This window comes from Hyperoodon ampullatus (genome assembly GCF_949752795.1).
Source record: "Hyperoodon ampullatus genome assembly, chromosome: 12".
Classification (NCBI taxonomy): Eukaryota; Metazoa; Chordata; class Mammalia; order Artiodactyla; family Ziphiidae; genus Hyperoodon; species Hyperoodon ampullatus.
In genome coordinates, this window is record NC_136925.1 from 61,513,092 (window position 1) to 61,533,144 (window position 20,053).

Genomic DNA, 20,053 nt, shown 5'->3' on the forward strand with positions numbered 1-20,053 from the left:
TACCAGAACAACTGTTCATCCCGAAGCTATTTCTAAGGAGGTCAAGCAAGCAGGCCAGGTGTTTTCTTTGCATTCAGCATCTCGCTCTCAGTGCTGTGTTTCAGGTGATGGCACACATCATGCACACACTGTCTCAAAGTTCTGTGCCTCCCACATTGTTTCAGGATCCTTCATCGCGGGGTGATCTCAGCAGTTTTGAATTCTTTGAAGAAGCAGCTTTTTCACCTAGCCAACACCACGCAGGCAAAGCCCTCCAGCTTCAGCAAAGAGAGGGCAATGCGAATAGACCTGCAGGAGAGCCTAGCACAAGGGTGAACAAACGCAAGTTGAGTGAGGGTTCACTTGACCTGCCTAAGCCCTTCCCTCCTGCGAGGTTCAGCACAATTCCACGGGTCATCCTTCGAAAAAAGCGGGGCCAGGCCAGCCCCATAGCCACTGGACACTCTAGTTCCTTGATATTTGCTGACGTCAGCAGTTCAACTCCCAAGCGTTCCCTTGTCAAAAGCCTACCTTTCTCCCCCTCGCAGGTAGAGCACAATTTCTGCACAGCTGTGACTAATTTTCAACAGACACCTGAACCTTAATGATCTAGAAACTAATCCTTTGGAACAAATGACTCATTACTGTTGTCTTCACTGATTTCATTCCGTTGTTGCCTCTGGCTGTTGCTAAGTCATACCGCCTCCCAGAGTGTAGGCTGTCTGTAGACTGACTGATGATTTTGTCATAATTCTCTCCCTGACTTTTTGGTGATTCTAAAGAGAGTTAGTTGCCTGGGATGTGCTTTTATTTCCTTCAACACTAGAGTTTAACATTTCTATTTCTTCCTCTTCTCCCATCCCTTTAAAAACTTTAACAGATTTTCTGTCTCTTTGTTCAGTTATTGTTATGTGATTCACTGACCCAGGGGAGGAGGGAACCACATTATGTTTAGATAACATTTGAGCTGCAACTAGAAAATTGAAAGGTTCCAGTCCATCTTTGAATGAAAAAGTTTTGGGAGAAAATGAGGAACAAATGCTTAAGAAAAATAACGTATGTTTTAATTTCAATTTCTCAACATTGGCTTTTCTGAGTCGTGCCATAATATTTTATTGGCAGTTTTTGCCAATGAATGTTCTTATTTCCTACAGCTTTCTTAAGGCATGGAAATTATAATTTTTATCAAAGACTTGTGTTCCTTAATTATGAAAATAATTGAAGCTAAAGGATAATTTGGCACTTTAAAACATTTTTCCAATTATGCCTGTTGAGTCTGTTTTAAGAACAACTTAGGTATGAGCAAATGATATGCCCACTAAAAAAAGATCTTATTTATTTGCTTTTATTTTCCAAACCCTGTTCTGAAGTATATTAGTTCCACAAGACTTTAATGATGTTCCAGAAAAACATCTAACTATACAGGTATATAAGTTTGGGAAACACTGAATCAAACAAAATTAAAATGGCTTCTTTACTGCAGGACCTCTCAGAGTTTTTAATATACAGATGTGCATTGTGAACTTCCAGGAGGAGATTACAATATGTGTGTTTCCCAAATTTGTTCTACCTTGGAACCATTTGAGGAACACCTATTACTTTCCCAGAACATCAGTGTTCTGAGAGATACAGCTTAAATTATTCAAGAATTTTCCACATAATGTCAACTTTATATAATAATGGTTCATAGATCATTAAAGAGAAAAAACAAAGTATGAAAGAAAAAAATGATTACTTTCCAAAAAAAATCACTTTAACACCTTTAATGTTAATAAGAAGCGCATCTCATTCTCTTTAATGACAAGTGTCACTTATTGAGAATGTTTTCTTAGGCTTTTGCAAGTTTTTCAGCATTGACTCTAGATTTTATTTCTTGGGAATCATACTCCAAATCCCGGGTGCTGAATTGAAATAAAACACTATGTTCTTGTTAGCATCATTGTTATCTCATATAATGGGTCAGTAAAACATACCTACTTGTTAACAACATGTGATTTTTAAATTGGGCTGAGTAAAGAATCACTGTTTAAGTATTTTTTCTTTCTTCCCATATTTAGTTCTTAAACACTTCCAATAACCATGAAAACTTAGACTTGGAAATGCCTTCTTTAACTTCCACCCCTCTCAATGGTCACAAATTGACTGTTACAACACCATTTCATAGAGACCAGACTGTGAAAACCCAAAAGGAAAATACTATGTAAGTCTTTGTTTCAAGAAAAAAATTATTTATTTTATTTACCTATATTTAATTAATAGAATATAGTGCCCGAATGTCTGATCTATTTCTATGTATGTAATTTTACTGATCCACTTGTATATACATAGTCATGTGTATTTCCACGTTGAATATGTCTGTCCTGGGCATGTTAGAACTGCCTAGAGGTAGAAGGTGGGAGAATAAACTAAATTACCTTTTGTAGTTCATTTCAAAATTTCCTATATATGCAAAGGTAATTTTAAAATAACTTTTCCATTCAGTTTTTCTGTTTGTTCAATAAGTCCTTTTCTTCTTCACCAAAAACAAGCTTTTTCAGCCTCCTTTCCTCTTTGATTATAAACTTCAGAATAAGAATGAGTATGGTTCTTTACTTAGTTCATATTTTTTTAATCTTATTTTTTTCTTTCTGAAATTTATCTATAGATAAATTTGCCATCCCCAGGAAAATTATATGATTAGAAGCCAAGGAGTGATTAAGTAGTCATTTATAGTCAATAAAGCCTTAACCAATTCAAAGAAATGGGAGAGAACATCAATAAGAATTATAAGAAACTTTTTACAAAAGCAATCTTATTGTTTCCAATATAAAATACACTTTAAAAGGTTAACATATGTTTTCTGTTGTGGGTAGATAAGAGATAATGAATAGATAAAATTGATTTTTAAATGACATCAGATCTTGACAATACTTATGGTCATTATAAAGGCTTAGGGGTACTTACATGTGTTTTCAGAATGATTAAAGAAAGATGAGAAATATTTTAATGCTCTTAGTTTTGGGGTATGGTATTTTGAAATATGTGATGTACATATTATCTTTTCCCTAACAATACTCATCAGCATACCCTATTCCATATCAATGAGTTTACTGTATTCAGTAGAAAAATATTGAATTTAATAGGTAGAGAAATGTAAGCGACATATGTTCTTTTATATTTAACCAAAACTTGTTTTCCTTTTAAAGTTTCAGGACTCCAGCTATCAAAAGGTCAATCCTAGAAAGCTCTCCGAGAACTCCTACACCATTCAAACATGCACTGGCAGCTCAAGAAATTAAATATGGTCCCCTGAAGATGCTAGTAAGTTCTCACAAAGTTCTTGGGGTTTAGTTGGTTTTGTAGCACAGACAGAAGTTTTCCTCTGATGCAAATGTACCCAATCATCCCTTCAGCCTCAGACACCATCTCATCTAGGAGAAGACCTACAAGATGTGATTAAACAGGAATCTGATGAATCTGGAATTGTTGCTGAGTTTCAAGAAAATGGACCACCTTTACTGAAGAAGATCAAACAAGAGGTAAACATGAGATCCTTTGGAAGGAACAACCTTGCTGTTTTTGTCCCTTATGGGCAGCTTGATGTGTCTGGGGGAGGGGGGGAGGCACTGTGTAACAACACCACTTTTCATAAAAGATTTTCATATAAGATGCAGTTACGAGGTACTGCCAAGCTGTAGGCATGCAACTGCATTTGGGAAGCCGAGCCACTTCTATTTCCTTCCTGTTTGAACAGAAAACATGTGAGAGAGTATAAAGGAAAGAGAAGGAAGCAGTTTTGTATTGTACTTTTTAAAATCACTGATATATAGATGGATGGATGACTGGTTGATACATAGATATTTAATTTTTGGACATCATGGAAAATTGAAACTAATTAAATTAATAGTATCTATTTTTTGGTAAGTCTTTTTGATTTTATTCATTCTAATGAGTGTGACATTGTATCTCATTGTAGTTTTTTTTTTTAATAGATCTTTATTGGAGTATAATTGCTTCACAATACTGTGTTAGTTTCTGTTGTACAGCAAAGTGAATCAGCCATATGCATATGTATGTCCCCACGTCCCCTCCCTCTTGAGCCTCCCTTCCACACTCCCTATCCCACCCCTCTAGGTCATGTCAAAGCACTGAGATAATCTCCCTGTGCTGTGATGTTGCTTCCCACTAGCTAACTGTTTTACATTGGTGTCAAGAAGCATTTCCAACAGGTTCGATACAGTGCCTCTTGAATTTATTTTCATATAAGGATAAGTGGTTGAGAGATTGGCCATAGATTTACTTTTTCTTCAGTCTTACTCAGATATAATTGACAAATAAAATTATAAAGTTTTTAAAGTGTACAATGTGATGTTTTGATATATGTGTACCTTATGAAAGGATTCTCCCCCATTGAGTTAATTAACACATCCATCTCCTCACATATTTACCTTTTTTTCCAGTGAGAACATTTAAGTTCTACTCTTTTAGCAAATTTCAGTTATACAATACAGTGTTATCAACTATAGCCACCGTATTATACATTAGATCCCCAGACCTTATTCATCTTACAGAAGTTTACTCTTGAGTTTAACAGTTTCATGGGAAGTTCTAGCTCTAGAAACAACAAAGCAGTTCCTGTTTGCTTTTAGGTGGAATCTCCAACTGATAAAGCAGGAAACTTCTTCTGCTCAGACCACTGGGAAGGGGAGAGTCTGAACACTCAGCTGTTCACACAGGCATCGCCTGTGGCAGATGTGCCAGTAAGTACACGCCCATGTTATGAGATGTTGGTGGCTCACAGAATTCTGTGTGTGGCATGTGGGACCACTGTGGTTTTGGCATTTAGTGCATCATACTTCTAAATATTCTCTCACATGCTTATTTTCTTATGATTATTAATGTTGAATATAAAGTGAGATTTTCTACATGTGTTGGAAATAGACTGTGTTCCATTGCAGACTTGTTTATTTTCTTGTGATCTGAGAGTCCTTGCCACTTAAAAAATCTGCTGCATGTATATACACATTTCCATGAAAACAGAATATTAAGTTTTACATCTTCTTTTAACTTACTTATTTGTCTTCTAAATGTAGTATAGGTTTCCCCTTCTATCTGAAACTAGAGCATTCCTATGATACCTTTAGTAGGCCAAAATGACATAAAGCAAAGAAGCCGTTTACCTTCGGACATATCTTGCTAACAGGTGCAATAAATAAATAAAATTTAAAAAAAGAAACAAATATAACAAATAGAAGCAGACTCACAGATACAGAGAACAAACTAGTTGCTGCCAGAGGGGAGAGGGGTGGGGAGAGGGACGAAATAGGTGAACCGGATTAAGAGGTACGGACTCCAGTTATAAAGTAAATGTCACAGGGATGTAATGTATGGCACAGATAAGATAGTATTTTTTAATAACTGTGTATGATGTGTAATCTATAAAAATATCAACTCACCATGGTGTACACCTGAAACTAATATAATATTTTAAGTCAACTATACTTCAATAAAAAGTGAATAAAAATAATGAAATTGAGATAAAGCACAGATACTCACACAATTCAAAACTATGGGGCTTGATGCTGAGATGCTGAGTGTAGTGCCTGGGGAAGGAGCTTGGTGGTGCCACTCTGACTGCTCAGGGTGTGTGCTGCCTCTGTAACAGTTGGCTGCAAAAGAAAAGCAAAAATTCTCTTCAGATTTCTTTTGGTTAGCAGTTAGCAAAAATATTAGGTACTAACGTAGGACTTTTGTAAAAGCAAAGTGGTGTGAAGTGAACTGTTGAATAGCAGAGGAAGCCTGTATTTCCTCCTTGCTAAGTTGTCTCCTGTTTGGTTTTATGTAGCATCTAGCTTAGTGCGAGTCATAGTGTCTATAGTAAATTCCCTTTATTGTACCCGATATTGCATTGCTTTGGTTACCACCATTTTTTTAATAGACTATTTTTCAGAGCAGTCTTAGGTTAACAGCAAAGTTGAGCAAAAGGTACAGAGATTTCCCATATATCCCCTGGCCTCACATACGCACAGCCTCCCGATCATCAACATACCCCACCAGAGGGGTATATTTGTTACAACTAGTGAGCCTACATTGATACATCATCACCCTAAGCCCAGAGTTTATGTTAGGGCTCACTCTTGGTGTTATTCCTTCCATGGATTTGGACAAATTTGTACTGACATTTATCCACCATTATAGTATCGTGCAGAGTAGTTTCAGTGCCCTAAAAGTCCTCTGTGTTCTGCTACTATCCATCCCTCCAACTTCTGGCAACCACTGATCTTTTTACTGTCTCTAGTTTTGCCTCTTCCGGAATATTATATAGTTGGAATCATACAGTGTGTAGCTTTTTCCAGCTAGCTTCTTTCACTTAGTAACATGCTCTTAAATTTCTTCTGTGTCTTTTCGTGGCTTGGTAGTTTTGTTTTGTTTTGTTTTGCCCTTGGTTAACCATAGATCTTAAAGTTTGTAACTTGTGAATGATTGCCCTTTCCTCTTATGAAGAATCAAAGCTAATAGCAATTGCTAATATTTATTCAGTGTGTACTAAGTGGTGAGTAATAGTCTAAGAGCTTTAGATACATTAACTCGCCTAATCCTCACAAGGTTGGCAACATTATCATTTCCATTACACCAGGGGGGAAACTGAGGCACAGGGAGGTTTAGTCACTTACTCAAGATTGTATAGCTTCTAAGTGGCAGTTCTGGGTTAGAACTTTAGTTTAGTTCTAAATTCCATAATTTTCACCATTATACTATACTGCCATTAATCTGTAAGTCAAAAATATTTCTTTACCAATATATGAAATAAACAGTTCTCTCATCAGAGTTTAGTAAATTTTTAAAAGCACAAATTTATTAATCCATTTAGCAGATGTATTTTGAGTGCCTGCCTCATGCCTAGAACTGTGTGGGACCCTGAAGCTTTTTGCTTTAGTGATGTTTGCCGCAGTGGGATTAGGGTTAGTACATAGCTGAGTTCTCAGTTTAGCTCATTGGGGAGAGAATTTCTGCCAGATACCTGCATTTTTTTTCCTGCCAGTGTGTGTCAACTCAGCAATCTACTCTCTAAAGTGTTAGAATTGTGTCGGCTCTCCTATTATCCAACCTCATTTAAATTTCAAATTATTCTCTTTCCCTTTAGAATATTCTTACAAGTTCCATTTTAATGACACCAGTATCGGAAGATGAAGACAATGTTCTCAAAGCATTTACAGTACCTAAAAACAGGTCCCTGGCGAGTCCCTTGCAGGTAATTATTATTCCAACATTGGTATCTAAAAAGTCATTCACTAAAAAACTTTTTAAAAAAAAAAAAAGAAGAACATTTTAGACATAGAGGAGTGATGCTTTTAAACAACTCCCAATGTCTAAAAAACTCCTAAAATTCCTTGTTGCCGCTCATATGAGACTCACTGGAAATTTTTTATTAGAACAGGCTCCCAAAGCCTGATGAAGTGAAACATTTCTTACTGTGACTGAGACTAAGATTGTTAATTACACATGTGTCAATACCTCCTTCTTCTACTTTTAAAGGTTTTATAAAAAATTGGTATAATTTTAGTTTCAAAATTTTTTATGTTTTCTGCTCCCTCACTAAGCCATCAAAACTCAGACCCTGTTTAGATTTTCAATGAAGTTTGAAATTAGATAGCTAGAAAACAATTACAACATATTTGACTATCAGAATGACAAACTCAACTGTCAGTGTTATGTGGCTAATCTGTAGTTGAACATCTGCTCCCGGGTTTTAATATCAAAAGAGATTTCCCTTTTTTGAAGGAAGTGTATGTTGATGAAATACAACAAATTCCAAATTAATCCCGAGCCAAATGTAAATAAGGATGCAAATTTGTTCCCTTAAATTATTTAAAGCAGTTCCCAACATTCAATAGCCCAATACCCAGCCACCTGCTGAGCCCTCCCCTCCATCCTTCTGTGCTACACCGAGGGAAAAGCCATAGCCCCTGCAGCATGCAGAGAACATGGATTAGGAAGTGGAAAGTCACAGTTGTCCTGTGAGGGAAAGGCACCGTGATTTGAAAGAGTGTCCTGTTCCTGGAAGGCCTTTCCCGTCACTGCAGTAGGCCTTCTCTCTCCAAATTGTGAGACTCTTAAGACTACCCCCTTTAAAGCATTTGTGATACTTAGCATTATTTTTAAGAAATACAAATACAGCTGGAAGGGCTGTAGGCACACTTTGTGTCTTAATTCCATCAGATTGCTCTCCTTGTGGCTTCTATCTGATCCAACTGCTTTGATGAAAGGTGACTGTTGACTGGAGTGTGGGCTAGGGAAATTCTGTCCTTGCGGGGAATCTGGAGTCCTTCCTGAGTCAATCAGGCTTGGGTAGCCATGTGAAGAAGACTCAGAATATGGCAAAGAACTGGAAGATGAGGAAAAGAACAGAAGGGGGACATACGGGGGACAGAGAAAGGGGGTTAGAAGGATGTTAAGGCAAAGGTCAGCCACTTCAAAATTTTACCTAGAGCTGATCCTAGATCCAGAACGAAAATGTTTTTTTTTTGGTTTTTCTTTCCTTCTTCCTCCTTGAATTATTTGGCCCTAGGTTTCCAGAGCATAGAATTTGACCAGTGCTATTAGTGCATTAATTAAACTAGGTTGAGTTTTATGTATATTTTGTAACCTAGGCTAGGATCTGACCGATATTTATAATAGTATAAAAAAAGTGCATTCTAAGTGGCAAAGTGCAACATATATATATATTTAGGGACAGTTATCATTATGTAGGTTGAAAACCCCTGGTTCTTTCCCTAAAACTAAATCCTAAAGATTTTGGCCAAACCAAATCGTGTTTAGCAAAGCCTAAGTCTAAACCTTTATGCAGATATAAATAAAATATATCCAGCTAAACATGGTACAGATATAAAATATATATATTACATAAAATTTGGCAAGAGTGTCAGATTTCTAAAAAATAGGTTGTCTAATTTTTACCTTGAAGATTTTAATACTAATTAAAAAAATAATCAGTATGGAACTTTATTATCAGCATATTTATATTTTATTTGATGGAAATATTACTTATCTTTGAAACTCAGTATTAAGGAGTAGCTCTATTTTTTTTTAATTTATTTATTTTTGGCTGCACTGGGTCTTCGTTGCTGCGCGCAGGCTTTCTCTAGTTGCGGTGAACGGGGGCTACTCTTTGTTGCGGTGCACGGGCTTCTCATTGTGGTGGCTTCTCTCGTTGTGGAGCATGGGCTCTAGGCCCACGGGCTTCAGTAGTTGTGCCATGCGAGCTCACTTGTTGTGGCTCGCGGGCTCTAGAGCACAGGCTCAGTAGTTGTGGCACAAGGGCCTAGTTGCTCCGCGGCATGTGGGATCTTCCCAGACCAGGGCTTGAACCCGTGTCCCCTGCATTGGCAGGCAGATTCTTAACCACTGCACCACCAGGGAAGTCTAGTAGCTCTGTTTTTATTAATCAGTATTTTCTAGTATATCGGTGAGTCGTATGTGGCACTCTACAGATTCTGGTACTGTATATTGAGATTAAGCCACCTACGTACATCACATGGTGAAGGTAACATTTGTCGGCTCCACTAAACTAAATAATTGAGACCTATAAGTTGATTGTGGAGTCAATGCTTCTATCTACATTATATGGTTTTAGTGATTTACACCACTCAAATATATTTTAATAACCTGCTATAATAGATAACTAATTCATTTTAAGAATGAATGAGTGAATGGCATGCACCATGTATCTCCTTCATTTTGTGTCATGGAAACCTAGCTTCTCGTACCATGGAAATATGTGATTTCTAAAATGTTTCAAACTTTTGTGATAAATATCAGAAAACGCATCAGGTGATTCTAAATATTTAAGCATAGGTTGCCTATATTTCATATAACCCTGACTCAACAATAGTTATGTAGGTTTTTAAGCAATTTGGTAATTTTTTATTAAAACCATTATGCTTTATCATATTTCCATTGATAATTCAATTTGACCTAATTAGGCAGATTTCTCATGAACAGTATTGTTGAACATATTGTGCATTTGTTAAATGATCTGGCTATTCAACTTGAGTACTTTATATAACCTAGAAATTTTGTCATTTGTACTTATAATAAATGAAATGTTAAATGGGATTTTAACCAAACAATCTAGACATTTTTGTTAGAGTGCATTTAATTAAAACAACTAAATATGACTCCTAAAATATTTTAAATTTCCAATACTTCTAAAATGTAAAATGTCATTTGTATAGTGCAGTTGATTGTCTATCCATCTAGTTGACTAAATAAATTTACTTAGGTACAAGAAAAGTTTATTGAAGACTACACTAACCGTGCAATTCTGTGTTCTGTCATTTCAGTGGTAATGATCCTTGGCTTAATTATAGCTGTAACACTTTAGACAGAGTAGTTATTGTTTTGAGGCCCCAAATATTGCAGCTTTATAGTTCAGCTTCTAATGCACATATAAATGCATGTGCTTATACACGAATACGTGTAATAGTTACATTTCCTTCCTCTCTTCTTGGAACCAGCCATTTCCCTAAGGTGCTGTGATCCTTTTAGTGGGAAATGGTATGTGGAGACCAAACTCAGGGTGCTAAGTATGCCCATTTTTTATGCGGGTTGTCATTGAGAAGCAAAGAATTTTAATAACTCAGAGCTTTCCATATAACCCCTAGTCCATAAGCTATAATGTTTAGAGGCTATTATAAATCATTATGCACAATGTTATATTTGGTTTTGAAATTATTTATACTTGATCTTTTTTAAAAGGAATTTGCAGCAACTGCATAATAGTATAATAGTTGGATTTCTTCTTCTTCTTTTTAGTTGCCTTAACTTTAATTGTAAAAACAAACAGGATCTCTTATAATAAAAATGTTCTGAGACATTTTTGATATTTGTGTCTTTCATATAGCTCAGAATATGTGAGATTTTCAGACCATTGTGCTGTTTTCCTCACGCTGTATGGTAGTAGAGAATGGAGTCTAGAAGCTTATACACAAATGAGGAAATAGACATTCAGCCTAGAAAGCTTGCAGTTTGGGGCAGGAAAGGCAGATTCACTGTGGAACACTACTGGATTCTGCTGTTCGAAAGTTACCCTGAAATAGCCCAAGGCAGACACACACACAGCTCCCTCAGCAAGGAGAAAAGAACTGCCTGTTTTTCTCAATGTGCTTTCAATTTGCTTTACATTTTGAAATAAATACATTATGCCAATAAACATTTCCTAAGGTAGACATTTTCATTGGTAGATCTGAAACTGTACTTAAGTTATAAGCCTCTGAACTTCTGTATTTTTCTCTTAAATTATAATTTCCTTTTATTCCTGTTTAAAACCCAAATGTAAAAGATGTGTTCATATGCTTTTTACTCACTCACTTTCCTCTTTTTTGTAACCACAGAATGACAGCCTTAAATTTTAATTTCCTGACTTGGCTTGTCCTAGCCTTACTTTTTAAAAACAGTGAGTTTAATTTAAGTAAATTTCTCAAGCCATTAATACTTAAACACATTTGCACAGCATCAAAGAATCTCACGATATTATTGCAAAGCAGTTGAAGCTCACTTCTTCAGTTCCATGTGCTTTGGATTGCTTTTTGCATGATCGGCATTGCTAAGGAGTGTAATGAGCTAGCATGCAGGCAACAGGCACCTGGGTTCTAGTCTAGACATCACCAGTTTCTAACTGCATGTTTTTAATTCATTAACTTCTTCAGATGAAAATGCTTTCATTTTTAATTGGGGACTATAGTATTTCCTCCACTTATCATGCAAGGTTTCTATGAAGATCAAATGGATATAATATTACTTTCAAAACAGCAGCACAGGGCTTCCCTGGTGGCGCAGTGGTTGAGAGTCCGCCTGCCGATGCAGGGGACACGGGTTCGTGCCACGGTCCGGGAAGATCCCACATGCCGCGGAGCGGCTAGGCCCGTGAGCCGTGGCCGCTGAGCCTGCGCGTCCGGAGCCTGTGCTCCACACTGGGAGAGGCCACAGCAGTGAGAGGCCCACGTACCGCAAAAAAAAAAAAAAAAATGGCAGCACACTTGCCAATGTACATTGGTGGTACCTATTTTCGGGCAAAGGGTATGAACTGTCCCTGTCCTTAGAAACATAGGCAAGGAGGCCTCACCAACAGGCAGGTCCATTTGCACTCTGGTGTATTATTTCCTCTCACATGTTCTTTCTCATTCCTGTTCCACTCTGGCAGAACTGTGTCAGTGGGTCACCAAAAGAGATTGCTGATTCAACTGATTCCTGAAATAAAGGTAGTCAGATCTCTTTGGTGTTATGGAGATGAAACAACTGATTTACTGGTCTTCTTTATTTTTCTGCTGCTTGTGTTGGCATGTCAACTGACATAGAAACAGTCCGTCTCTGTGTGACATAGATCTTTCCAGGCATTTCTTAGTGTTAGTGTGCTGTTGTTGACCTACTCCCCTGGATACCTCTGTATCCATTTGGTTCTCCCTTGGGTCACTTTTTTCCACTTGCCCTGGCAAGATTTCACATAGCTGTCAGTAATATTTCAGTGACCTGCTTTCAATATATCTTATATAATAAGCAAGTTTACCATGTACCGTTTTTGGGGTGAACTGAGAAAGGCTAAATGAGTGGGGAAGGCAAGTTGGGCTCAAACTCAGAGTCCTCTACCCCAGAGAGTACATGACCTGGATTTTTTTTTGTTTGGTTGGGTTTGGTAAACACTGTGATATTGAATCTTCCCTGGGCCAACAAAGATAGAATTGCTTTAGAGCAATTTGGCACTTATCTTAATCTCAGTAGTTGAAAACCAATATGTGACTAAGGAAAGAGCTATTCTTCCAAAAAGTTGTGACATCTGAGGCTATGTGATTACAACTGTTGGGAAGTCTATCAACATGTAAGATGAAAAGAACCCTAGAGACACTGGGGACAAACTCCAAATTTGGGAAAAGTCCATCCCTATTAGCGATTGTTAACTTAGACGTGGGTGGGATGTGGAGGCACTGGTGGATGGCACACCCTCCATCACCACCTGGATCTTTGACTCGCTAACTTTTAGGTCTCTTTTCTATGAAAAGTTAGCAACTCTGAAGTTGGGAGCATTTAATTGTTTTGTGCAGACATAAGGAAGCATTTATGCGTGGAAAAAGTTTGATAACAATTAACCTTACCTTAGCCACACTTCATCTCAGGTTTATTCTTGACTTGCAAGATACAACTAAAGATTTCAACATTATCTCTTAGATAACTAATACATTTTAAAAGATGCCCCACTGGGAAGGAATTCTGACTTTTAGAATTTTAGTCCAGAGTAATTCTTTTCTTCAGATAGGTTAAATGGAATTATCAAATAATTCTTAGGATTTTGGACACCATTTATATCTGCCTATTATTTTTAAAAATGAAACAGAAAAACGTAATACCATCTTATAAGTTGTTTTGGTTTTGCAAAATCATTTTTTTATGACTTAACGCAAGTTTCTTATGAGGTCTGTGAACTGTAAAGCACATACCCTGCCAAGGCTATTGACAGTAGCAGCTACTGTATGAAGCTGCTCTATGAATATAACAACAATGGCAGTTCTTGTTCAGCATGATGAAAAAACCATTCATATTCTAAGTGAAAATGTGGAGATAATTTAATTCTGACAGAAAACCACCTGTGGACATGGTCGTGTCTCATTTTTTTTCTTCTGTTTTATATAAAGGATCTGAGTATTTATTTAAAGTGCTTCAGCAGGATATCCCAGTTAGACCTCTGACAGTCCGTTTTCAGTTCACTTCTGCCCAGGGGCAATTAAAGGTAAATTATGGGATAAGTAAGATAACTCGCGGGCAAGAGGAGGAGGATGTGCAGTAGGATTATTAATGTTGTAATGAATTAGGGTAGAGTGACATGTCTGCAACAGCACCATGGGTTAGTCAGTTAACAAGAGTTCATGTGCAGAAATCTGTAATTCTTACTAATTCTTTAGTGTAAATGAAACTAACATTTAAGGAGAGGGAATGAGGAGGATGCACAAGGATCTATATGACAGTATTAAAAAACATCCTTCTAGCATGAAGACATTGAATCCTCCTTTGTCAGAACTATTCCATCAGCTTGAAAAGTTGCCCCAGGGCCCCAGGGCTTCAAGGTAAGGAGGGAGAAAGAAATAGCAGGAGGAGGTGGCTGCCCTTTTGGCTGGTGGACTTCAGCATTTCCTTTCTTACCCCAGTATTCGACCTTCTGCTCTTCCTTTACCTTCACAAAGTAGGTATGTGTCTGCTCTGACCAGTATTTCCATTCATGGTTGTAAGAAGTGCTTGCTTTGTACTCTCATGGTGTGGAAAAGGAGCTGCCCACTCACGTTCGCCTTTTTGTTCTGCGCTCAGTGGTTCTTGCACACAGTGGCTACTGTTGTCTTGGTGTCTGTCTACACTGGGAGGTTCAGGTGCTCCAAGTCGTCTTGCCCTCCCTCAACTCTGAGCTTCAGGGCTTAGGTGCCCCTGAAATGCTCTGCTTTCTGAAATTCGGATAGTTCAGTCAATTTGATTTCTTTCTTCATAAATTTCATCTTGACTTGGGGAAAGCTGACTGTTTGAAAGGTGTTTTCAAAGTACTAACTAAAAATATATGGTACCTTCTTTATATTGATCTTGTTTTAAATATCTGGTCCTGGAGGAAGAGCCAAACATGAATAAAGTGATGAGCCATCTGGGAGATCCAACAAGAACACAGTCAAAGTCCAAGGTGAAAATATACTAAGCCGATAACTGTGTTAGATTCTCTTGAACAGACATTGGGAATCCTAAATTAAGTACTATGTTGTCAAGGATCAGGACTTGAATTTTACCAAGCGTGAGTGGTGCGTAGTAAGCACTTGTTAAATGTTGTCATTTAATCCACTGTGTCCCTTCCTCTCTTCCTTGCTCCTCACTTTTATCTCCATTTTCACCTACAGTCTCCCTTCCCCTTCATTTGTTTGTATGTATTCTTTCGAAATATGTATTTTTGGGTTTTGTGTGTATCTTTATGTTATTTTTTGCTTACATATAAGATATTAGCATATTAAGATTTTTTATTCTGTATCTTCTTTTTTTTTTTTTTTTTTTTGCGGTATGCGGGCGTCTCACTGCTGCGGCCTCTCCCGTTGCAGAGCACAGGCTCTGGATGCGCAGGCTCAGCGGCCATGGCTCACGGGCCCAGCCGCTCCGCGGCATGTGGGATTTTCCCGGACCGGGGCACAAACCCGTGTCCCCTGCATCGGCAGGCGGACCCTCAACCACTGCGCCACCAGGGAAGCCCTCTGCATCTTCTTTAGTCACTAGCTTTTAAGATCCATGTACTTTGTTCTGTGTACATCACTGATTCTAAGCCCTGCATAGTACTCATGATGGACAGCCATCATCTTTAACTTTTCACTCTCAAATGGTAGTTAGTATATGTCATATTGTTATTGTATGTCACATTGTCATATGTTAAGATGTCACAGTGTTATTATATGTCACACTGTCATATACGTTCTATGAGTGTCACTACAAATACAAGCTCAAAATTACAATGATAACATTAAATTTTATTTTGTTAATTGGATTCCTTGTGTCAGTTAGGTGTTTCAGTGCTGCACTGAAAAATGTTAGCAACAACATGTAAGCAGTCAACTAAACTAAAATATGAGATTTGGATGGGCAGAAAACACACCAAAGAAATATGTATATGTAATCCACTTCCTTCAAACTAGAGAAACATCATTTATTCAGAACTGTATCAAAGAATGCTTAAACTACTCTGGTGATTTTACTTAGGAAAACATTAAATGTGACTCAATGGCAGAAGTCAGCCCAGAACGCCTTGTCATCTTTGTCCTGTCGCTTTTGTGATTCACAGTTCCAGGAAAATATTATGATAATCAGTCTTGCCTATGTAGTATTTCAAGTTATGTATTGAGCCTCTGAGCCTTGAGAGTAAATATGTGTAAACTTGGATGGTGCCTTTACATTGGCAGTGAGATGGCATGACAGATTGGGCAGAAACTGGGTAATCTACTTAGTGTCCTGTGAAAGTTTACAAGTTAGAAACATGGCACTGTAAACCTTATGTCACTGAAAATTTATTCCAGACCCTAGGCAAGGAAGCCCCATCACCATACAAATACCACGTTCATTCGGAATTATCTTACCTATTTGCTAAGTCTGATGACTTTGACACCTCATCTAAGCACTTCTTCCTGCATTCCAAGGCCCTGCTGACCAGATCCTACAATTTCCCACTGATAAGAACTCTAATGGAAGCAGCGAGTTAGAGCCTGGATCCACATTTCTACTTCATCACTTCTTAGCTGGGTGACTTCAAGGATGTTGCCTCAGCTCTCTCTTCCTTTAAAATTGCCTGCTCTGTAAAACAGGTGTAATGAGCCATACTTATGCCACTGGTGTTTTGTGTGAGAATTAAATGAGATGATACATGTAAAATACTTAGAAGCGTGAGTGGTGCGTAGTAAGCACTTGTTAAATGTTGTCATTTAATCCACTGTGTCCCTTCCTCTCTGTCTCCCAGTCCCTCCCACAAGCAATGTACAAACTGCAGCTTCCTGACTCTTTCATGTTATTTTCCCACCTGGGTTACCCTCTTTACCACTTGTCTATCTAAACCCTGCCTATTCATGCCCTTTGCCTAGAGCATTGCCCTGGCTGCTCGTTGGTGTCCCGTCTCCTCCTCATCTGGCTGTGGGACCACAAACCTTTCATCTGCCTGTCATCACTCCACCGGTTTCACATGTGTTCATTTTTTCTCTTAAAGGACAGCAGAGGCCTTTTTTTTCTTATTCTTCTTTTGTCCATGAAAAACATCCCTCTTAGATATCAGTACTAGGAATAGTTGTGCTTTTTAAAACCACTGATTTAGTTTTGAGCTTACAGACAGCAAATCTTATATCTGCCTGTGTTTCAGTTTCCTTCTTTGCATTGACTGCTAGAGAGCTCAGAGTCATGTTTGGAGTTTACATCTTGCTGGTACATTATAGTTCATGGCAAGTGTTTTGAATACAAATCTCACCTCATCTTCATATTATTTATTTTTTCCACATTTCTCTGTGACCCTGCCTTGTCCACTTTTTAAACTCTCTTTGCTTATATTTATTTTGTAAGCATCTTAAATCCTTTTGGGAACTAAGTGGGGCACAAATAGTACATATTTTGGTTTGAAGCAACATGGGGGAAGGCAGGAGCCAGGGCTCGCAGAAGACAGACACAGGTTCAAAACCATTACACTAGTTACCCATAGAGTGGCCTTGGGCAAGTTATCCTTACTTTTTGAGTCTCCATTTCCTGCCCAGTTTAAGAGAGAATGAACCTCCCACTCAGGGTAGTTGTGCTGCATAAATGAGATCATGTGTGTGAAGGATCCAGATGCTGCCCATGAGATATTAGTTCCATCCTGTATCTTCCAATGTATCTTTAAAAAGTAAGCCATCCAAGTAAACCGATATTTCTTAATTAATTGGTATTTAATTGATAAATATCCATTTTAATTGATAAATTTAAATTTTCATAACTCATCTTAATCAATTTAATTGTTTAAAAAGATATACTATGTTTAGTAGGTGTTGATCCATTCCAGCACCTACAGGAGCTTCTTTGCTGGGTGGATCAAGTACTCACCAGTTTGCTTAATGAGTAAATGCCCACAGCTCACCTTAGGTATCTGTGGGATTAGACTCATTCCTGTCTCCAACTCTGTAAAATCTCCTAATAGACAAAAGGCACTCAAGTGTGAAGAAACAGCTGTATCTTATCATACTGCTTGGAGTGGGTTTTCTCTCCTCGCGATAAACAATTTCTGATAATTAATATCACTTAAGAATGCTGGATTCCTGGTTGTCAGAGGGAAGATTTTATCTGACAAAGGCTCCCTGGTGTCTACTACTTGCTGTCTGGAGGTCAACATTTTTTTCTGCTGGCCCTGCTGGGACTGGGAATCCATTTGTGGGCTAAAGTGTGTGCTTCCCGGTCTGACCTTGCCGTTGCCTTCTCTCTCCCCGTTAGCCTTGTAGCGGTGCCTGGGAAACTGCATCCTGTGGGAAGACAGACGATCAGATGACGGCTTCCGGTCAGGCTCGTAAATACGTGAATGCCTTCTCAACCCGGACTCTGGTCATGTGAGACGTTTGCAGACAAGCATTATGGTTTTCAGAACACTTCAATTTCATTTGGGATATAGCATTCCTCTACATGAAAGTTTTCATGAATGGGAGAAGAGCCTATTTTTGTTGTGGTACAACAGTTGAGAGCAGCACCAAGTGCATTTAGGTGGATGAAATCGTATCAGATTTCACCCAACTAAACGAATTTTTTTTAAAAAATTAATAAATAACAGTCTTACCTAAATTATTAGGTCATGAATTGTAGTCAGTTGTTAGTATCTTACTGCAGATATTTTTTTTTAAAAAAAACATAAAATGATTTATCTGTATTTTAAGAGGACCAGTATTTTTTCTGTGATGGGGTTTTTGAAATTTTACACAAAAAGGTACTCCAATATTTCACTTTTTTCAATCACTAAACACAATGCATTACTATAAGTGTTGGCTTACCACCATGGAATAAGTAATCAATATTGTAAATGCTCATTTATGGTTAATAACATTGGAGGTACATTTACTGTACTAAACCATTTTATGAGGGTTTTTTGTTAGCTTGCTTTAAAAATTATTACTGTATGAAATAGTTTTATAAAAAATTATATTTTTATTCAGTAATTTAATTTTGTACATGCCAAATGAAAAAAAAATGTGTTTTGCTGCTATGGTCTTAGCCTGTAGACATGCTGCTAGTATCAGAGGGGCAGTAGAGCTTGGGACGGAGAGAAAAGAAACTTGGTGTTAGGTAATTGACTATGCACTAGTATTTCAAACTTTTTTATTTTATATATATATATACTTTTTTTCCTTTTGTAATACATTGGAAAACTTGTTTGGGAGATTTTGCATTTGTGGTTGTTTTTTGTCTTTTGTTATTGTCGGTTTATAAGAGCATGCATTGCACTTCTTTTTTGGGAGATCTGTGTTGTTGATGTCCTATGTTTTGTTTTGAGTCCAGCCTGACTGTTGTTTAATTCAGGGGTTATGTGTTTAATCAGCAGTCCCCATGGTTTCTAAGTGTATAGTCTCAGAACTTCCACACAGAGCCTGTGTTTGCAGTTGGGGGTGATAGCCAGTTCCTGCCTTAAGAACATTTATTGCAAGATGGCCAGCACTGAACTTTTGAAATGACAGTGTACTTACTGCCTTGTAGTGAAATAAAGCTGCGCCCTTATTTTACTTACTTTTGACTTCTGTCTTACTTTCGACTGTGGACAACAGTTATAATTTTAAGAAAATGGAGTGAAAGCCGAGCACTTTCCTCTGTTAATAATTTGCACACCATCTGAACTTCACTTGAAGAAGCCAAAAATTATAACTTTGGAGAAAGAAGGACAAGCAAACCAAGTTCAATAGTTCACAAAATAATCATGTGCAGAATGACAGCTGGGAAGAATCTTCCAGAATCTATCATTCAGGATTCCAGCAGCATTTGAATTGGGATAATGCAAGGAGAGGTCATTTACAAGGGTACTGATACCACGGATGTGGGCAGGGGGTAGCAGGACCACAAAGGGTAGTGCATGCTCATGGATGCAGGCCTGAAGGACACTGTCACGTGGAAGGGGAGAGTCATGGAAAGCAGGAGCTCTTGAGGGGAGCAGCGACCTTTGGAATTCTCACAGAAAGAGAGCCAAGGGTAATAAATCCCTAACTTTATATTCCCTGTTCCTCCTATCTCTGCCAAGGGTCCTCATTGGCAGAATCAACCAGAAGCTAGAAGGTACAGGAGTACCTGGATGCAAGGCAGCTGATCAGCCTCCTGGGGCAGAGCCAGAGGACATTTTTCCATTGGGGTAAGGACAGGGCGACCCAGCCGAGGCATCCATTCTGGCCAACTTCCAATGGCTTCCGTCTCTCAGCTCAGTGTTCTCCTCACTGTGCTACAATATCCTTTCCTTACAATTTCCCTTAGTCACTCCTTTCCAACTCAGATTTTGAATTCTCATAATGCATGATGCACTTGGTGTTCCTAGAGCCAAGAAGTTGTTGTCCCT

General features: G+C 38.0%; 1 protein-coding gene across 8 annotated transcripts in view; it reads left to right on the top strand.

The window, feature by feature from the left end:
- The window catches only part of MYB (MYB proto-oncogene, transcription factor), a gene marked incomplete at both ends in the record, with an annotated part of 33,274 nt that extends 15,196 nt beyond the window's left edge, over window positions 1-18,078 (top strand). For 4 of the 8 annotated variants that reach the window (XM_079716837.1, XM_079716841.1, XM_079716838.1 and 1 more), the window contains 6 exons: window positions 2,037-2,179; window positions 3,165-3,279; window positions 3,372-3,497; window positions 4,608-4,718; window positions 7,103-7,210; window positions 17,962-18,078. In XM_079716837.1, coding sequence (XP_079572963.1) covers window positions 2,037-2,179; window positions 3,165-3,279; window positions 3,372-3,497; window positions 4,608-4,718; window positions 7,103-7,210; window positions 17,962-18,078 — 720 coding nt within the window. Of the gene's footprint in view, window positions 1-164; window positions 528-2,036; window positions 2,180-3,164; window positions 3,280-3,371; window positions 3,498-4,607; window positions 4,719-7,102; window positions 7,211-17,961 lie in introns of all 8 variants that reach the window. The other 4 variants (XM_079716834.1, XM_079716836.1, XM_079716835.1 and 1 more) reach the window with 2 other exon arrangements.
- Between the last annotated feature and the right edge of the window lie 1,975 nt (window positions 18,079-20,053).